This window comes from Bos taurus, chromosome 28 (assembly GCF_002263795.3).
Source record: "Bos taurus isolate L1 Dominette 01449 registration number 42190680 breed Hereford chromosome 28, ARS-UCD2.0, whole genome shotgun sequence".
In the NCBI taxonomy this organism is placed as follows: domain Eukaryota; kingdom Metazoa; phylum Chordata; class Mammalia; order Artiodactyla; family Bovidae; genus Bos; species Bos taurus.
This window is the reverse complement of record NC_037355.1, coordinates 41227458-41248834: the sequence shown is the minus strand read 5'-3', so window position 1 is coordinate 41248834 and position 21377 is coordinate 41227458. Positions and strand designations below refer to the sequence as shown.

Here is a 21377-nt window from a genome sequence, read left to right as displayed (position 1 = left end):
CCGGCATTTGACTTGGGTGGGAACCGGGTAAACATTTGTTGGTTTCAGAGAGGCAGGTGTACGAGGACAAACGCCGGTAGATTATTACACAGCCTCGCCAGTCGCTTTAGAAAGACTCCTTTGTGCACCGATTCCAGGAGAGAGACGTTTTCCTAATCTACAGACCCTTATTTGCACCCTTCAGGCTGAGGGCCCCAGTGGCACTGGGAGGAATCCAGGCCAAAGTAGAGGGCGGGGCGGGGCCGTGCTGGGGCGGAGCCAAGCCTCGGCCCCGCCCACGCGTTGCCAGGCAGGATCCGCTCCCGAGGCTCAGCCGCCGAGCCGCCGCTGGAATTCCCGCTGTCGTCGGGTAACAGCCGATCACCGCGAGGGTGTGTGTCTTTGGCCCGTAGGCCTGAGCCTAACAAGTCTGGCCTCCGCACCAGGAGGACACAGAGGGTTGTCACAACCGGTGCTTTTTAAAAGTATTGGCCTATGTCTCCCTCCTCACATTCGATAGTTATCGGGTTATTGCCAAAGTAACATCAAATTGGATTCGTTGCTTAGCCCAGCTGCTAGCGATGATAATGGTACCCGCGAACACTCGGGCAGCACCGACACTCTGCCAGTCACTGTTCGTACCCTTCTCATGGATTACTTTGTGATGAGGTGACTCAAGTCATCGACGCACTTCTTTCTAGAACGGGTATATCACTTACTCCCACTCGTCCTCTCCAGGTGAGAGCAAACTGGGGCAGGTGCATAGGAAATGGGGGCTCCAATTGTACATGTATGACTCCAAGGGCTGGGGGCTCGTGTGTGCTGGAGAGGGGCTGTAGAAGTCACCGGGGTGCTACTGTGGGCCTAGAACGCTGCCAGGCCCCCACAGTTCCCTAACTCCAACATTCTTTAATTGATTAAGCAAGCGCTACCTGGTCTTTCAAAAGCTTTGCTTTTCCCTCAAGCTGGGAAAACCCACCAGAGGAATGATCCGTGTTTCAACTCTGGGAGCCAACAACACTCATACATAATGAAGCAAGTCACACAAAAGAAAGAATTAGCTCCCACACTCCTGGGAGAGGCCGCTCAGCCCAGAGACTCTCAGAGCTGCCCAAACTATGGGCCGGCCAGGTTAGGGTAGATAGGGAGTAGGAGGGCTCCCACCCAAGAGCTGGAGTTTGTCACCAGAAGAAATCCCGGTCCTGGTTATTCATAAGCATTGCTTACGCATTAGAAACCCCAATTCCTGCATTTCTTCTGCCTCAAGCTGTGGATTCCCTGGCCAGCTGAGGGACACAGGGAAGGGAAGAGGAACAGTGTAGAACAGAGGAGCCCACTCTCTGTCCCAGTAATAGCATTTCGATGGTGTCAGAGGACCCAGTGGACAAGGTGGGAAAAGACTGTATATCACCTGGTTAACATTAGGCATTGTGGCCCCAAACTAGTGAATAAGCCTGGTCTTATAGACACCTGTCTGCCCCTTGACCCTCAGGGTTCACAGATACATATCTCCTAGGGTCTCCTAGATTTGTTGTATCTTCCTTCAAGGACTAGTCCTTTCCTGACTTCAACCTGGCCTCTTCCTCTAAACACCTCCAAAATCTCAACCAGATTCTTTCTTCTCCAAGTAGGCCTGGACCTCTGGCTTAAAATGACAGCAAAGGAATGGCATTCCTTTTCGTGGCCTGATATTAAGGGCCCAGGATAGTACATGCTTCATGCCTGTGACCTTTGGAGAAAGACATCTAAGTAGCTGGGTGACCTTGGGCAAATCATTAAGTTTCCCATCAGCATAGTGGTTGGATAATAGAATCAAAATCCCCGAAAAGGAGAGATAGGGAAATCTGCATTGTAAACTCTGCACCTGGAAGCCCCGCTCACTTGTTTTCTCACACACTCTACTAAGCTGCTGCTAAGTCGCTTCAGTCATGTCCAACTCTGTGCAACCCCATGGACGGCAGCCCACCAGGCTCCCCCGTCCCTGGGATTCTCCAGGCAAGAACACTGGAGTGGGTTGCCATCTCCTTCTCCAATGCGTAAAAATGAAAAGTGAAAGTGAAGTCGCTTAGTCATGTCTGACTCTTCGAGACCCCATGGACTGTAGCCTACCAGGCTCCTCCGCCCATGGGGTTTTCCAGGCAAGAGTACTGGAGTGGGTCGCCATTTCCTTCTCCAACACACTCTACTGAGGTTCTACTGTGTGATAGTAGAGATGGTAATGTCACTACTATGCTATCATCTGCCCTGCAAGTGAAATACATGAAACCCAGTCACCCTGGCATCCTAGCTTGGGTGAGCAGCAGTCAGAGACAGATTGACTTTCAGAGCAGGTGACAACCCAAAGGCCTGTCTCCTGTCACTGTAGCCAGACAGTCAGCTAACACCACCTCACAGTTTGGGATGGATCCTGCTCCCAACAGGGTATCCCACTGCCTCCTACCTAGAAGGTGAGCCCAAGCAGTTCTTCACTGACATTCAATAGCCTTGTTTTGCTTCCACTGTTTCCATCTCAAGGATATTAATCTCTAGTCCACCTGTGGCTGTCAGAATTCTTTTTCAACACTTCCAAGATTAATACATATATCCATTATGTCCATTTTCTAAACTTACTAGAAAGAGGCACAAAACTTCGAAACTGCCCAAACTCCACATACCTAGTTTTCTGTATCTACTTTTAATTTAGAACTAGGGAAACATGAGATAGAGAATGATTGACTTATATGAGACAGTATGTGATTCATGATAGGGTTTCACAAATGGAGAGGAAGAAAGACTTTTCAGGCAGAGGGGACTGAGTGAGTTTTGCAGTGAAGGCTTGCGATCCTTGAGTAGTGATACAGGTAGAGAGAAGAGGAAGCAGAATGGGAGGTGCAGTCAATGTCATTGCAAATACCAATGGATGTGAACTCCTGGTAGACAGTGGGGAGCCACCAAAAGTTTGTAAAAAGAGGTAAGTGGTTTATTCCATTTATGTTTTACAAATTATCACTCTGGTGGCTGTGTGTGAATTCATTTTTTTAATTTTTTTTTAGAACAGTTTTAGGTTCACAGAAAAATTGAGCATATAATACAGAGAATTCCCACATACCTCTCTTCCCACCCCCAGTTTATTATTGTCTTGCATTAGCATGGTGTGTTTGTTACAATTAATGAACCAATATCGATACATTGTTTTTTTTTCTCTATACATTGTTAACTAAAGTCTCAAGTGTACATTAGTGTTCGTGTGTTTTATGGTTCTATGGGTTTTGACACATGCATAATATCATGTACACACCATTACGGTATCATATAGAATCATTTTGGCTAACCTGAAAAAATCTCCTGCTTCACTCATTCATTACTCCTCCTCCTTCCCTGTAAATCTCTTGGCAATCACTCTATCTCAACTCATCTTGCTTTTCCAGAATGTCATATAGTTGGAGTTAAGTGGTATATGGACTTTTCTAACTGGCTTCTTTCTCTTTGTAATATGTATTTAAGGTTCTTCCATGTCTTTTTGTTGCTTAATAGCTCATTTCTTTTCATAAATATATTTTTTTACATTTTTCTTCAATAAATATTTACTGAACTTTTATAGCAACTTCTATAGATTCTGTCTGTCCAAAAGAAATACAGTGCAAGGCACAAATTTACTTTTTCTAATAGCTATATTTAAAAAGGTAAAAAGGAAATTAATTAACTTTAATAACAAATTCTACCTAACAGCATATTTAAAATATTTTCATTTCAACATTTTATCGATATAAAAATTGAGATACTTTATATACTTTTTTGTACTATGCCTCCAAAACCCAGTGTTTTATATTTCCAGCACATCTCAGGTTGGACTGAACATGTTTCCAGTGTTCAGTGGCCACACGCAGCTGGACAGTGAAGAATTGTGCTAGGGTGCTGAGGACGGAGCAGAGAAATAGAGTGGACAAGGTCTCTGACCTCACACCATTGACAGTCTAGTGTGGGAAACAGACAGTAAAGAAGTCAACAAATCATTCTGGAAGGCAGCAAGTGTTATTGAGAAAATAACACACCTCTATTATACTGGGGCTTCCCAGGAGGCACCAGTAGTAAAGAATCTGCCCACCAATGCAGGAGCATTAACAGACTGGCTCCAGCCCTGGGTTGGGAAGACCCTGGAGGAGGAAATGGCACCCCACTCCTGTATTCTTGCCTGGAAATCTAATGGACAGAGGAGCCTTGCAAGCTACAGTCCATAGGGTCGCAAAGAGTTGAACACGACTGAGAGACTGAGCACATATCATACAGAGACTGGGAAGCAGACTTAGATTGCCAGGGTAGTCGAGAAAGCTGTTCCGGGGCTGAGACCCAAATGAGGAGGCATTAACCATCAATTATCTATTGACACAATAATACTGTATAACAAACCACTTCAAAATTCACAGGCTTAATAACTAGTTATTATTGCTCATGAGTCTGTAAGTCAGCTAGGCAGTTTGTCTGGTCCTAGGTGGGCTCATGTATGCAACTCTGAGTAGCTGCAGGTCAGGTGGGTGGCTATGCTGATTCTGATTGGGCTTGCCTGTTTGGGATCTGCTAGCTGTTGACTGGTGTAGGATGACCTCAGCTCTTTTCCATATGTCTTCTCATCCTCTAGCAGGCTAGCCCAGGCCTGTTCTCATGGTGGAGGCAGGGATCCAAGAGAAAATGTGGAAGCATTCAAGGTTTCTGAAGGCTCAGGCTCAGAACTATTTATCACTTCTGCCACATTCTTTTGGCAGAGGCAAGTTACAAGGCCAGCCCAGATTCTGGGAGGAGCTGCAAAGTCACATCGTGAGAGGTATGTGTATAGGGAGGGATGGAAAATTCAGGCAATTTTGGCAATTCATCTCCCATATTACTTAAAGCTTTCAACACCACCAGGAAGTTATAACAATGCTGAACTTGTCTGTGCCCAATAAAATATCCTTAAAATATATATAAAAAAAGTAGAATTGTAGAAAAACCTTGACAAAATTCCTCTTACCATGAGAGGTTTCAAAGTAACTTTTGCAATTATTGATAGGTCAAGTACATAAAAAATAAGTAAAGATATAGAAGACTTCAACATAATTTATGAGGTATTTAGTCCACAAATATTTTCGGCATGCTTTCTCTGTATGAGGTATCATTGTTCAACTACAATAATTGTTGAACAAAAGTCAACAATCCCTATCCTCATAGAGTTTATATTCTAGTGGAAGGAAATGAATAAACAAGTTAATATGTAAAACAAACATGACCTTTACGGAGAAAGACAAGAGGGAAAGGATATGGAGTGGGGGATGGCAGGGTGAGGGGTTTAAACCAAGCAGCACAGGGTAGGACAGTAGGGCAGGGTAGGTCCTACAGAGGAGACACGGGAGCCAAGCCCTGAGAGAGGCAGAGGCCAGGGAGGGAGCCCTGTGCTTATCTCCAGGACCAGTGGAGGGAAGAGCTGCATGGAGACCCTGGGGCAGGAGCTGGTTTGGCAGGTTCTAGTTGTAGACAGAGGCAGGCTTGGCAAAGTGGGAAGGGAGAGGGGTACTCAGGGGCCAGATCATGCAGGGCCTTACAGGCCATGGTAAGGATTTGGGATTTTAGTTTTGATGATGGAAAGCACCAGGAGGCTTTTTTTTTTTTTGAGGGGAGGGGTATCATAGAGCATTTGGGGAGAGGATCCTGGGGAGAAGAGGGCTGTTTCTAGACAAGGGTCAAATAGCCAGTCCTTGAGAGATGGCTGGATACCAATCCTCATCAGGCAGCCTGTCCCCAAAGAATTTCCCTTGCTTTGTCTTTCAATTACCTAGACAGCAGTTTATTCCCCAAAGGATGTCACCACCTCCCGAGAACATATTCCAATTATCCCAGAAAACAAGGTAATTGGGATTATAGTAGTATTCATCATCTCAATTCTCAAAATGAAAACCTATCCAAAGCAAGAACAAAAGGTAGCTCCAGAAAGCAGCCCCCTTCCCCTTGGGAAAACTCAGTGAACAACTTACAGAGTCACAGTTTATATGAAACTGTTGTTAGTTTCAAGTCACTTTCCTTTCAGGATATAATCTTACACAAAAGAAAGAAAGAAATGGGGCTATTTACTCAGCAAAGATCCATGCCCTCATAGAGAAAATATACAAAATATGTGATACGTTGGATGAGGAGATAAATGCCCTAAAGAAAAATAAGGGGGAAATAGGGAACATTTGAGAACAGGTGTGTCACTATTTAAAATAGGCTGGTCAGGGGGAGATTAGTTGAAAAGGCCTATCAGCCCAGTATTCACAGAACAGAGAGAAGTGTTGGGGAGGATCAGTGATAAAGGCAGGGTTGGCCCCACAGCTTGTGACACAGTTGTGTCACACACTGATATGTTAAGTGTACGATTTATTAAGATAATTTTATTCCACATTCTGTGAAAAGGAAAAATTTCCTCCAGCCAATGTGTGTAGTTCTCTGAATTGTATAAATTGTAATACATTTTACTACACATTATCAGAAAAAGACTGCACAGCTCTGTTTGGCAACTCCAGTTTGGACAGTTCCTATGCCAGGGCTGAAACAAAGGCACGACAACAGTGGCAGAACGGATTCTTCTGTTAGTTTTCTTTGTGGGATTTTCTCTTTTCAGCTAGAGTCCATCTGAGTGCAACTCAAGGTAGCAAGGATGCTGTCCTCCGCTAGAGGCAGCACAAAGGACAGCCCGCAGCATCAAAGGGTACACGCTTAGCTCAGGTCCATTTCAGTTTCTGGAATACGTATGAGAGTTAATGGAAAACAAAAAGCAGACATCTAAGAGCTTTGCATAGAAGCATAACAGCAAAGAGAAAAACACCTACTGGGTGTGTATGTGAGCAGATTCAAATGAAGTGAAGAGAACCGACCCAGGGGATGGGGATGGGCAGGAGGCCAAGCTGAGGGAACTAAGAAACCAAAGGCAGTAAAATTAAAAAATAAAACAAAACGGCTTGTCCTTGCGTTATCCACACCGCAGTCCAGTTCACTCTCTTTGGTGTGGAACTCCAGGCCATGGCCAAGTTTGTTTGCCTCAGTGGAACCAGGGAGGGAAAGGGTAAAGTGGTGGTCCAGCCTGCACATCCAGAGTCTGACCTGCCCCCAGGAGGGGCCCGGGAGTGAGCAAGCTCTCCACCTGTCTTTAGTGTGGGTCATATGAGGGTGGAGAGCCCTAGCACAGCTCTTTTCAGTATTCATATAGCAAACTTCTACAGACTCAATGCACACACGTACAATTTTTTCAAATCACGTACCAGATTTGTTATTCATTCACTAAGTCTTGTCCAGAAGAGCTTCTCTGGTGGCTCATATGGTAAAGAATCTGCCTGCAATGCAGGAGACCTGGGTTTGATCCCTGGGTTGGAAAGATCCCCCAGAGAAGGGCATGGCAACACACTCCAGTATTGTTGCCAGGAGAATCCCATGGATAGAGGAGCTTGGTGGTCTACAGTTCATGGGGCGAAGGCGGGAGGAGAAGGGGATGACAGAGGATGAGATAGTTGGATGTCATCTCTGACGCAATGGACACAAGTTTGAGTAGGCTCTGGGAGTTGGTGATGGACAGGGAAGCCTGGTGTGCTGCAGTCCATGGGGGCACGACTGAGCAACTGAACTGAACTGAAGTCATGCCCAACTCTTTGCGACCCCATGAACTGCAGCACGCCAGGCTTTTCTGTCCTTCACCATCTCCCAGAGTTTGCTCAAACTCAAGGTCCATTGAGTCAGCGATGTCATCCTACCATCTCATCCTCTGTCGCCCCCTTCTCCTCCTGCCCTCAATCTTTCCCAGAATCAGAGTCTTTTCCAATGAGTTGGCTCTTCACATCAGGTGGCCCAAGTATTGAAGTTTTAGCATCAGTCCTTCCAACAAATAGTCAGGGTTGATTTTTTTTTAGGATTGACTGGTTTGATCTCTTTGCTGTCCAAGGGACTCTCAAGTCTTCTCCAGCACAACAGCTCAAAAGCATCAATTCTTCAGCTGGGCTTCAGCAGTATCAGATTTAAGAAGGTCTGTAAATAATAATGTGAATCGAATGCCTAAGAAAAAGTTTGATTCCCTCATTAGTTACAATACCTCGAGCAAATGCCAACATCTCCATTACCTCACTTGTAGAATAGGGATGACTTCCCTCAGGAGATTGGTATTGTATCTAATGCATAGTATGTTCTTAATGTTCTCCCCCATCCTAAGAAAAAGAAATTAGATTGCCATCAAATGCTATGGATATACTTTAAAACAATACTTATTAACCTTTGGGGCTTCCCTGGTGGTTCAGATGGTAAAGAATCTGCTGCAATGCAGGAGAGCCAGGTTGGATCCCTGGGTCGGGAAGACCTCCTGGAGAAGGGAATGGATATCCACTCCAGTATTCTTGGCTGGAAAATCCCATGGACAGAGGAGCCTGGAGGGCTACAGCCCATGGGGTAGCAGAGTCAGACATGACTGAGCAACTAACACGTTAACCTTTAATCTGTGGACCAGTCACCTGGGGAATCCTGTTAAAGTGTAGATTCTGCTTTTGGGGGAGTTGGGGTGGGGACAGAGATTCTTGATTTTCCCAAGAAACTTCCAGGTTCTGACTATGGGGGTCATTCTTTAAAGTAGCAAGAATTTAATATTGAGTTCCATTATTTAACATGCCTACCGCACCAAAAGTTCTCAAAAGGAGTTTCATAGACTAGCTATTTCTTTAAAAATTTTACTTTTCCACTTAAGCTTCATGCAAAGTCACTGACCCAGCTAAGTGCCAAGCGCCAGTGAGGCCACGGTGTAATGAGCTGTGTGAGGGCATCATTTGGTCCCAGAGGGTTCACAGTACTCTTTTACAGAAAGATCCTGCAATTGTCTCGCCACCACTTTCAGCTTTTTGATCTTAGCCTTTGCCTCTGATGATAATTACCCCTTAATTAGCACCCACCACCATGTCATCTAAATAATTATAGTAAGTGCAGCTTGCACCTCTGCTGGGAGTCTTCAAACCAACTGATAAAACAAGATGCTATGCCAATTTTTTTAAAAAGACAAAACTGACCCAAATAAAAGTCACATGCTGTGGAGCACACAGACCTGTTATAACTTCCATTAGAATAAAGCTATTTAAGAGTTGGTTTTGAAACAATCAAGTATTGATGTATTTCAGAAACTGTAAATGTCAGAATGTAAATTTTGCAAGCAGTTGTACAAAAGTAAAACAGCTCAGGCAAGCTAAAATCCACCTTAAATTTCTGTTGGGAAGGGCTACAGAATGTCTGAACTATTTTTTGTCTGTCTGGATTTTGCCAATATATTGAAGGAGTTTGGTAACTTCTGGGTGCATTCTAAGTAAATTAACTTTTGTGGAAGAAGAGGTAGGTTTTTCACTGAAAACAATTAGTAGTTTTCTAATTTCCCAGGTGGATCATCATTCACCCCTCTCACCAAACAGCAGGGCCACCGGAGCCCAAATAATCATGAAACTCTCTTAGGAGGAAACCAATTGTGTTACTCTTTAAAAGGCTGTCTTCCCACCGTAGTCTTAGAACACCATCACAAGAATTTACAATTTTCTGAATAGGTAATACATTGACAAGGAAAAAACTTCGAACAGCACAAAATGTTGTACAGAGAAAAATAAATTTTCTTCCTTCCCATCATCTACCTCCTTGCCTTCCCCAGAGACAAATCACTGGTTCATAAAATTTTTTATTATGAGAAATTTCAGATATACAAGCAGAGAAATTGTAATAAGCTCATGCATAACACAGCATCAGCAATGAAACACACCCCACTGGGTTGTTTCATTTTCCCTCCATCAGTGTTTATAGGAGTTATTTTCCCAGATACTTGATCATTTTATCTGTCAAAACTTTTAGTATTTTGCCATTCCCCCCGCCTTCTCTCCTTAACCTAACCACATTACCGTTATCACATCCAACAAGGTTGGATAATTCCTTAATACCATCCAATATTCTCAGGGGTCACTTTTAACGGCTTCGGGACAGACTGAAGGAGAAAAGAACGACGAAAATAAGAATCCAGGGGATCCTAGAAGAGCATTAAAAAGCCAGACCGACATCACTTCGGGGTGCGGTCACTGATCGGGTGCCCTGCTACCAGGGCCTCCCAGTTCCCGCCGTCATTAACTGCGCCAGGTCAGCACCAGCCAGTCTGGGTCAAGAGCCGCTCCGAGCCGCAAGCTCCCGGTCTCCCGGCTCCCAGGCGGCGACTCCAGCAGGCCCGGCGCAGCTGCACAACCCACCGTCCCCAGACACCGGCGAGTCCCTGGAGGGGAAACGATTGACACAGACGCCTGCACTGAGCCCCCAGTCCTCCCCCGCTGCACCTGCGTCTCCCGGCGGGGCCAGGAGCTGGAACTCGCTCGCTCGCGAGCCGAGGCCAGCCAGGCCAGCCACAACCGCTCCGCCCGCTGCCCACTCCCGCGCCGGGCTCTCAGCACCTAGACCTCTCGGACAGGGACTACAACTCCCGTCGGGCCCCACGGCCGGACCAATGGCGGGCGCCGGAGCATGCGGGGCGCGGCGCCTGCGCGGCGGTTTGAGTAAGCAGCCCAGCGATTGGCTGCGGGGTCGGGCGGTCGCGCGGGGCCTGTGGGAAGCGGAGTGACGGAGCGAGCGGCTGTTGGAGGAAGGAGGTGGGGGCCGGGAGCGCAAATGGCGTTGAGATGGTTCAGGGCCCTGTTCAAACTCTAGCGCTGACCATTCACCGACGGAAGCGGCGGCGCAGGAGGCGACGGCGGCCCATCGGGGGCACGTAGCGGGCTCCGGTACCAGCTCCAGAGGCGGCGACAGCCAGGGAGGCCTAGGCCCGGGCCCGGCCGGCGGCGCTCGAGGCGGGGAGGGAAGTTGCGGTGCCGCCACTCCTCCCCCCCTTCCACCGGGTTTCCTATTTACAGAGAGCGGAGTCGCGGGTTCGGACGGTGGCGGAGCCCCTTGCCTCTCTTCGCTCACCAGCCGGCCCCGTTCTCCCGCGCGGGGCTCCGGCGCCCGCCCGTGGGCCGTTGGGAGCGGGAGAGGCGGAGGCGGCCTGAGGCTAAAGCACCCGCCAGGCGCCGAGGGTAAGTGAGGTCTCGGGCGGCTGCCTAGGCCCGGAGCTTGCCGAGGGTAGAGGAGGCAGGGGTCTGGGAGGGGGTGATGGAAGTCCTTCTATCTCACCCACCCGGTCTCTGAGGAAGTTGGGCAGCGGAACAGTCTGAAGAACTCTTTTTCCTCTTTTCCCCTTTATTCTGAGTTCTTTCTGGGCGACGGCTGATTTACTTCCCTCCCCAGGCGCGGTCAAGTGTATTGGTTTCAGGCCGAAATCTTTTGCTGCCTTTTCTCCGCCTCTGGCTGCCGCTGAGGCCTTCCACTACCCTGGGGATTCGGTGGCAGAGGCTTCCGGGGCGTCGGAAGCAACATCCCTTTCCTGGGAGGTGGAGGTGGGGGTGGGGAGGAGAAAAGTTGCGTGAGCTTCCAGGGGCAGGGGGGCCGCTTCTCCCCGCCACCTCCTAGCGCATCGCCGCCCCCAGGTGAGGATTTCTGGGTGGTGAGGTTTGGCCTTTCCGGCTTTCATTCCTGCAGGGAAGCCCTTAAGCCCGTGGAGATCTGAAGGACTCGATTTGGTTGGGGGTTAAGTGTGAGGACTTCTTTATTACAGCGCACTTCCCCGAAAATTCGACAAGCTTTGGGCTGAGGCAAAGGCCCAACGACCAAAAAGACTTAGTTGTGAATCATTCTTTCCTTTTTGGTAAGGTAATCTTTGGAGTTTGAAGCCTGAGCAAGATAGCCTGTGTTCTTAACTTGAATATACTTGAAATATAATGTCAAATACATCTACACACTTATTTTTGAATTTCTACATACTTTACACTCTAGTCTTACTATAATGCCATTACAATTGTCTGTCTGGTGACTTAAAAAAAAAAAAAGGACATGGAAAACTGTATAAAGACCAGCAAAGGGGATATTATATAATGAACTCCCATGTATTCATCTTTCAGACTCAACAGTTATTAACTCTTAACCAAATTTTTCTCATCTCTGCACTTTCCATTCCACACACCTTAAAGTTGGAGAATCACTGACATTATTGCATCAGTATTTCAATGTATATTTTTCGAAGGCATAGGTTCTTAAAAAAAAAAAAAGCATAATTTATCAGTTAAAATAATTAACTCCTTGGTATCAGGTGTTCATCGGCAGACTTTCAGCTTGTCACAGTGAATGCTTTATGGTTCTAGGACCATTTTTACCATGAATTTTTTTGGTGTGGACTTAAAGTAGTCCAAGTCTAGGTTTTTTGGTTTAGCCTTTAGTCAGCATTTTTAGGTAATTACCATGCTAGTGTATCCGAAACGTTTTAGCTTTGTTGGTGTATATGTAAATGTAGGTCTGTAGATTAGGGCTGTACATTCAAAGAGGAATGAAAAGAAATGACTTATTTTGTGTTTCTTGTAGCTGCCAAATACACTTAGTTTCTTTAGGTTATGCTTAGCAAGAAAGACAGGATTCTTCAGTGTAAATCTACAGTAAGAGGGGAAATAGATATCCTTCAGAAAAAAGTTTTTTGACATATTAAAAGGTCTTCAGACAAATTAGAAAGTTTTCTCTTAAAAGTAGATGGGTATAATGACTAAATTAAGTATTATTTTGTCCAATTAGAATTGGCTTTTAACCAAAATATGAGAGGGCAAATTCCTCTGCTGAATATATAGAGATTCCCTATAAACTGGGAGGATTAAGTTAATAAAGGGAAACATTTAAACTAATAGATAAAAACATTAAAAAATATAGGTCAAAATATCACTCTGATTGTTGTATTGTAAATTTCAAGAGTATGAAGTTTTTTTCAAGCCCTTAGGCAATTGTTCACTTTTTTTCCTGGTTATATTTAATTTATTGATATTTAAATTTTAGAAGGTCAAAGTGTGAGTAATGGATAAGGACTGATAATGTTTAAAAGGTACCTTGTTTGACTCTATTTACTGTCCTGAAATTTTTTTTGTCGTAGTACTTAGCATGTAGATAAATAATTTTATCTTGTCTTAAATCAGAGAGGAACATAAATTCACAATTTTTTTTTCTTTTAATAATCCCTGGACCAGTCAGTGTAATATGCTAGAGTTCACTAGCTTCAGAAAATGTAGTTCAGAAAATGAGCACAGCACTATGAGGACAAGGAAGGGAGAAAGATGAGTATGGTTTCTTGCATTAAGGGAAATGACCAAGTACGGAATATTTTTCAAGTCATAGTTTATATTATGTTAGACCAAAACTCAGGATCTTTGAGGTTGGATTAAAAGTAGCAGGTTCTAATATGTGAGACAATAGCACCAGTTTTCTGACTTTTCACCCCTCATATGAGTAAGTGCTCTGAAATTTCAAAGAACTATATTTAGTCAATTATTTGACATCTCTAAGATCTTGAAAAAAATTAACATTTTGTGCTTAATATTTTATATTAAGGGTAATTAGCCTATTCAGATTATTTTTTATGGTAAAATTTGATAGAATAGTAAGTAGATTCATTTGAAACTTAAAAAAAAAAGCGATGTTAGGCTTTCTTGTTCTGAAAATAGCCTATGAATATGTACTCATATAAAAGATTGATATAAGTATATAGGATAAAAAATGAGCCTCTCTATACTCCCTCCCCTTATTTAACTGTTTTTGGATTTGTATCTTGAATGTGGAAAAGCTGTATGGGGAGAATCCCTATTTTCTTATTTTTATATTCAGTATTAACACTTGTTAAATATTTGATGATTATATATTTTCTTACTTTTTTTTTCCCACAGAGAATATGAAACAGGTGTCAAAATGACATCCAGATTTGGGAAAACATACAGTAGGAAAGGAGGAAATGGAAGTTCAAAGTTTGATGAAGTCTTTTCCAACAAACGGACCACCCTTAGCACAAAGTGGGGAGAAACCACATTTATGGCTAAATTAGGACAGAAGAGGCCCAATTTCAAACCAGATATCCAAGAAGTTCCGAAGAAACCTAAGATAGAAGAAGAAAATACTGGAGATCCTTTTGGATTTGATAGTGATGATGAATCTCTACCAGTTTCTTCAAAGAATTTAGCTAAAGGTTCCTCTTACACGGAATCTAGTGAAGCTGCTCAGTTGGAAGAGGTCACATCTGTACTTGAAGCTAATAGCAAAATTAGTCATGTGATGGGTGAAGACAGTGTTGTATCTGATAAATGCTTACGTTTGGAGGATACTTTGCTTGGGAAAGAAAAGAGCACAAACCGTGTCTTAGAAGATGATGCAAGCAGAAGTAGCTGTGCTAAATTAATGACTTCAGGTAAGTTTTGATTTTCTTTTTTTTTCTTCTTCACAATGATTTTCTTTATTCTGAGCCAGGAGAGTTTTGTGTAATTTAGTCAAATGCTTTTGACTTTAGATTCTGAAATACTACACCTCTTAAATTTTCTTTCTGCATTTATAATTAATGGGGACCAAAGATAATTTTGTAGAAGAGATTTAAGAAATTCAAGAAACCAATTAGGAGTTGAAATTTTACTTAACTTGGGAATTTCCAGACTGTACATTTTGGGAATGATCTTTCATTTGTCCTTAATCCAGTTCTCGTTAAGAAACATCTCTTTTTGTTGTGTTAGGATTGCGCAGTATCTCACTTCTATTACTGTGGAGGATTTGGATAGTTACTGATAATGAAAATGAGATGGGCATTTACAATAAGGTTTAAGTTTAGGGGTGTTAGATTTTCTTTCAAAACTAGAAAGATTAAGGAGGTATTAAGTGGAAATGTAGAATTGAACTTGACTGCAAATTGAAATTAGTTGGGGGCTTGGTGCCAGTAGTAATTTGTATTAATAGATTTTCATCTACAAAACCAGTTGTATTTTTAAAATGTTAGCTTGTAAATCTGGCATCTAATGTTTATTCCTAAAACAATATATTTTACTTGTTTTTGTAAAGGATTTGAGACTTACAGTAATAAATGATTAAAAAAGTGCAATTAATTAAAAGACCGTAGAGCTTAGATTGGAGATGGAAAGGGAGATAGCTTGTGGACTTTATCAGTGTAGGGCTGAGCAATAAGGCTCACACTTTGGTCTAAAACAAACCTTAGTTCTTGACTTCTTGGGAAAATTTAGTGATAATAAAAGGTTACATAGTGCTCATATTTTAAAAACATGTAAAGACAAAACTTCCTAGTTTTCTTGAGAGGAATTTGTCCTTTGGGGTCTTTCTTTAAGACACTGTCTTTCTATAAGGCACCTCAAATACTTTGCCTAGCATAGTTCCACAAAAAAATGCTGAACATTTTTCATTCTTTCTCACCCTTGGATGAGAGGATGAGCCAGCTGTTACTGTCATTTCCTTGATCTCCTGGTTAATTCTGATTTGGCTCTTCTTTTCCTTTGCCCACATTTCTCCTGAGCTGTTATTCATAACTTAAGGTTAGGTTCAGTTTTATTAAAAATGAGCAGAAAAGCAGTTTCCCAGATCAGCTGTTAAAAGTGTTTTCTAATCGTAGAACCATTGAGCCAAAATTAACTTGAATTCAGTTCTCTTAGCTTCATAGATGAGATTCAAAGAGGTTAAGTAACAGTCTAGGTTGGGTAGTGGCAAAATTGGACTGAGATTCATTTATTGATATTTCAAAACTTTGACCAGCTGCTCTGTGTCCTCCACTCTTTTAGGCTCTGGAAATGCTCTTCCATGTCAGGTATCTAGTGTCCAGTGCTCAGTGTGAGGCAGATGGGCCAGAAGAAGGGAGATGAGGATAGAGAAGTGGTGCAGTGGGTGAGGTACTCAGACACAGATTTCTCAAGCACTGTGTTTGGAAAAGAGAGGGGCATCACTGGCAGGCAGAGGGTATCAATAGGATAAATGTTGAGGTATGGGGGAACAGGAACTTGGAAATGAAACATTCAAAGGCAGCAACTGCTTATATAGTCTTACTGTTGTTAAACCTACACATGTCCAGACTGCCATTTGAAGTTGTTCGGTGAGAACTGGAAACAACTCTTTCTGTGAAAATGAGGTTTTAGCTTGCCGGTCTAATGTAGCTAAATTGTAGTTCTGGTGTTAATCCTGTGGACTGACTGGGAATCCAAACTCCGTTATAACGGGTTTGTGAGGGGAAAGTGTATACTAAAATACAGAAAATAGATGTTCAAGAACGTCTTGCTCTTCTTTCTTCACAAGGCAGCCTTAGTTGGAAGGGAATGGTGTAGCACTGTGAATATTTACTTTCTCCTCTCCCTTGACCATCCAGAGCCACAGCACCCCTGGTAGCTTACTGTAGGATAAGAAGGGAACTTTGAGGGAGTACTTCGAATTCTGATGGTCTTACCCTCTCCCTAACATGTAAAAGATAAACTTTTTATAAGTTTATGTAATAAGTTCAGGGAATACTTCCAAACTTTATGACCTTCCTTTTTTGCCTCTAAAATTTGGGCATCTCTCTGTGCCTAGATTTTTTTTTGCATATGTCTGTCAGTTTGTCGTTGCTTTTACGAGTGTTCAGGAGGCCTTCTGATTTTAGTTGAAGTTTAGACATTCAGACCTAAGGTTTGGATAGAAGGGGTCTCTGTAAATCTAAAGTGTTTCCAAAACTTTTTTTTTAATTAGAGATCTTTGGAGAATGATGAAATTTTGGACTTCAGATTAAAGTGCTGTTAAACCCATTTAGGTCTCAGAAATTCTTTGGAGGTCATGTACAGGCATTTTATTTAAGAACCTGTGAGAAACGTTATGATCATTCTGTTCAAAGTGCACAAGTTAGGTTCTTTAGTATCCTTCCAGTGGGATGTTCTTGCTCATTCATACCATTTTTTTTGCTGCAGAATTACATCACATCAGTGAAAAGGGCTTATCCAAGCTCAAGCTTATATCATTTTTCCTGGCCTTAAGTTTTAAAGTGGATCTCTTTATAGGGTAGTATATGGTTAACTTTTAGGTACTATTAAAATTCTTTGTTTTAAATGTTTTGTACCAGATAGTGCTTTTTAAGATTGTGCCTTATTTAAAGACGAAATCCAGAGTGAGGTTGTGATAGAATATAGTGGTTGCTGTTTTCCAAATGCTTGATGGGCAAGGGAACCCATCAGGATTACTACCCATGCAAGAGTACAAACTAAATGAGAACTGCAGGGAAGGATTGAGTTGCTAAAACATCCTCATCTTAATTTAAAACACACACACACACACACACACACACACACACTTTTAGTATGGAACTTTTAGACACACAAAAACAGAACATTAAAAGAACCTCATGTGCTTGTTTTGTAGCTTCAGCAGTTGTCAATATATGGCAAATCTTGTTCCATCTATTGTATACACTATTCTGTCTCCTGGATTATTTTAAAGTGGATTTAGGATATCTTACTTTATCTGTAGATACTTTAATGGAAGTTTTCATTAAAGCCAGTGACATCTCAGACAAGTGTGAAACTTAAAAATGACTTAACAGGACCTAAAAACTTGGCCTTTTGAGAGATCTTGGAGTATTCTTATAAAGTTTGGCATCCAGAGCTATGTGCATTAGGGGTAAAAGAAAGCTGCTCTTGCCTTTTATATACAGCTACTCCTGTTTTCCATCTTTGTGCGTTTTGCTACAGGTTTTTAATCTGGGTTCTAGAATAAAGTGTGCAAAGACTTGTATTTCTACTTGGCACACTTGCTAGCCAGCTGGGATTCAGTCTACATACCCTGCCAAATATTGAGATAACTATGGCATAGGCTCTTAATTTGCATGCCTGTCTTTGTAGCCAATTTTTTTTTCTATTTGCTTAAAACTGTACTGAGTATTTGTATAAGTTAGAGGGCTGTTACTGTCAAGAAATTAGGAACTTTAATTTAGAACTGAAGATCGTTTTTAGAAAGGGAAATGAATTGTTCTATTCCTGAAAGCTTAAAGTAGGCCAGGGACTTGTGACCTGAGAGGCGATTGTCATCTACTCATTGGATAAAGTACAGGTGATTAATGAGGATTAAAGAATTCTGCAAGTATAGCATTGGTAAGAGTTACCTACCTTCATTTAGCTTTGAATATATTTGTCATATAGAATATACTTGTCATTCCTAAAATCAGCTTCTTTAAAGGGAAGAGGGTAAGATGCCTGTTACTTTGTGCTAAGCCCTTCATATCAGTTGATCTTTAATCTCAACTATTTAAGGGAGGCTTTATTCCCATTTTAGAGGAGGTAAAGCATATTTCAAAGAAGTTGAATCACTTGAACTATTAAGTAGAAGATCTGAGAAACACCTAAAGTGTTCTCTTCATACAGTGCTGCTGTATTCTGATGTGAATGAACTTAATTCGATCATATTTAAAGCTTTATATTTAAAATAACAGGCTGTCACTGTACGAGTTTTCTCTTGAAGTTGGAAATAACTTGGACAAATAACAAATTATGTGTTACCTCTTGCCTCTGTTTAAATAGTTTTCTTTTTAGTAAGAATGGTGGCCAAACCAGTTATAAATACTGAAGAAAGCTGACCTTAATTTTTGCTAATAGGTACCCTCTGTTTGCTAATGTCTAAAAATTCTGTATGGAAATTTAACAATATGCAAATTCTGAGAGAGACAGTGTAATTTCAAGTAAATAGATTTGTTTTAAAGTAGAACTTTAGTTTTTTGTAAAAGATTTTCTTAGTGAAAGGATGTTCATTCTCAGGGTTTGACCAATAACACAAGTGCAGGTAATCACTGATATAACTTGAATAGAAGTGAGTACACAGGGAGCAGTGTGTACTCAGTGGGAAATGGGCTTGGCAGGTGTACACAACTTGTTAAAGATTAAAGATGTTTGAAGGAGAGAAGAAAAGGGGCAGCTAGAGATATATGAGGGGTTCTGGAAAGTTTGATTGCATAAGAGAGTCTTGAAGCATAGGATCCAAAGCCCAGAGAGGGAGAGTGATCTTGGGAGAAGGGACACTGCATTTCTTGGCTGGGCGGAGAGGGGGGTGAAAATGTGAGTTTAATGGGAGGATGGAAGATAAGGTTGTTTATGAACCAAAACTGCTCCCCCACCCCCCCCGACCCCCACCATCTTTTCTTTTTATAAAGTGACAAAGGAGGTCATCTCTGAAAGGGAGAAAGAAAAAAGGATGTGTGTGGTGGCTGGAGGGGAGAGGCAAAGTGTTCACATAGATTTTGGAGAAAGTGGAAAAGGAAGGAGCTGTCTAGAGAGAGAAGAATTTCTGGACATCATTGATGCCTTAGTTAAAATTTGTTATCACTGAAAACTCTTGAGCATGTGTGTTTTCCCCTCTCCTTTAGTAGGCCCTATTAGCCAGAATCTGTACAAAATATAGAATATTGGCTAGAATAATGATAATTATGCTGGATTGGCATTTTGTCTGACTAGATATGGAATGAACAGATAGAAAAGAAAGAGAATTTAGGTTATTGACCAGAGAGTGAGTGAAATGATGAACTGTGCACTTTAAACTTGACTAACTGGACAGGGGTGGGTGGATAGGAGGAAGAGAAGAGAGGTCAGTATACTGAGAATCTTAATAAAAGTCCAGAGTAGGATTCCTGAGACAAGTTGGTTAGCTGGTGGTAATTATGGATTGTCTTATTCTGATATTTAAGAGTTGAAGCATTTTAGGATATGAGAAGTTCCTGGATGAAATTGTGAACAGGTGACTAAGATAGAATGTAGAGGACTTGATGGGAGAATAAGGAGCTGGGAGTTGATGGGGTTGGAATTTGGCAGAATTCAGGGTGATAGCAGAAGTGACATGGAAGGGTGGATTACAGACCTGGTTTAAAACCCTTAGATAAACGAAGAGTAAGAGGCTTATAGACGACAGTAAGAGGGATATTATAGCGTAGCTAGATGGGTGGCACATGCCTCAAAGGAATCGACTTTTTATGAGAGAGGGGAATAGGAGTAGTTTCATAAGAGGCTCTGGAGAGCCAACATGTGAGTAACTGCAAACCATCCTTCTCTGAGATCCTGAAAGGGGCTGCATGAGAAGTGGCACTCTTAGTCGGGTTTCAGTTAGGGTTTCCCTGGTGGCTCAGATGGTAAAGCGTCTGCCTGCAGTGCGGGAGACCCGGGTTCTATCCCTGGGTTGGGACGAGCCCCTGGAGAAGGAAATGGCAACCCACTCCAGTACTCTTGCCTGGAAAGTTCCATGGACAGAGGAGCCAGGTATGCTACAGTCCATGGGGTCGCAAAGAGTTGGACACAACTGAGCGGCTTCACTTCACTTATTTCAGTTAGGGCAAGGAAGTGGTAGAGGGCATGAGCCCCAGGTGTATGTGATGTGCTGATCACTGAGCTTTGGATACTCTGGACTTAAAAGCTGTGGGGTGAGAGGGGGCAGTGGATTGTTGAGTAGAAGATGGGAAAGAAGTATAGGTACATTTTGAGTGTTACAGTACAGGAGGAGGTAGATGGCAAGTTTGCATTTTAATTTATCCGTCAGGGTCCCAACTGGAAACATGGCATGCCCCAGTTAGGCTCTTAACCGGAGATTTATTTTTGTAATGGTTAATTACAAAGGTGTGTGAGGAATGTTAGGGAAAGCCTAACCTGGGTTAGGTGCATTGAAGCTCTTCTGTGGTGGGTCCCTCTTCCCACCTCCAACCCTGGCATCCACTGATCAGTCTTCTGCCCCTGTAGCTTTGTTTTTTCCAATATTTCCTATACAAAGGGTCATTCAGTATGTAGCAATTTCAGCCTGGCTTTTTATTTAGCATAATACTTTTAAAGAGTATTCCATATTGTGTGAATGAGTATTTTTATTGTTGAGTAGTATTCCATTGTATATACCATAACCTATTCACTATTTGAAAGACATTTTGACATTTGACATGTGGGATCTTAGTTCCCCAGCCACAGATCCAACCCATGACCCCTGCATTGGAAGCATGGAGTCACATTAAAAACGTGAGAGGAAGTTTTTCTTTAACAACCAGAAGATTTACAGCACCCTTTTTCTTTTTTGAAATTGTGGTTTTTTTTTTTTTGGCCATGTGGCATGTGGGACCCCTGTGCCTTGGAAATGTGGAGTCTTAACTGCTGGACCGCCAGGGAAATCCCTTGAAATTGTATTTCTGTCCCACTTCCCCTTTAGGATTTTACCCTAATGAACATGTCTGTTAATGGTCATCTCTTCATAATTTTGTAGTACATAAATTTTTTGTGTATAAGTTTGTGTGCTAAGTCACTTCAGTTGTGCCTGACTCTTTGTGGACCATAGCCAACCAGGTGCCTTTGTCCGTGGGATTCTCCAGGCAAGAATACTGAAGTGGGTTGCTGTGTCCCCCTCCAGGAGATCTTCACCTAGGGATGGACCTGCATCTCTTACGTCTCCTGCATTGGCAAGTGGGTTCTTTATCACTAGTGCCACTTGGGAAGCCCCATATATAAGTTTAAATGTAAACTTTTAAGAATTTTTGTGATTCTAATGTTCAAAGTATTTGAAAA

General features: G+C 42.6%; 1 protein-coding gene across 5 annotated transcripts in view; it reads left to right on the top strand.

Moving 5' to 3' along the window:
• Positions 1–10566: 10566 nt before the first annotated feature.
• WAPL (WAPL cohesin release factor) overlaps positions 10567–21377 on the top strand; it is a 77435-nt gene continuing 66624 nt past the window's right edge. For 3 of the 5 annotated variants that reach the window (XM_005226524.5, XM_002698897.7, XM_059882693.1), the window contains exons 1-2: positions 10567–11024; positions 13743–14257. In XM_005226524.5, coding sequence (XP_005226581.1) covers positions 13765–14257 — 493 coding nt within the window. In that variant the 5' untranslated portion in view covers positions 10567–11024; positions 13743–13764. Of the gene's footprint in view, positions 11025–11526; positions 11693–13742; positions 14258–21377 lie in introns of all 5 variants that reach the window. The other 2 variants (XM_059882692.1, XM_024986914.2) reach the window with 2 other exon arrangements.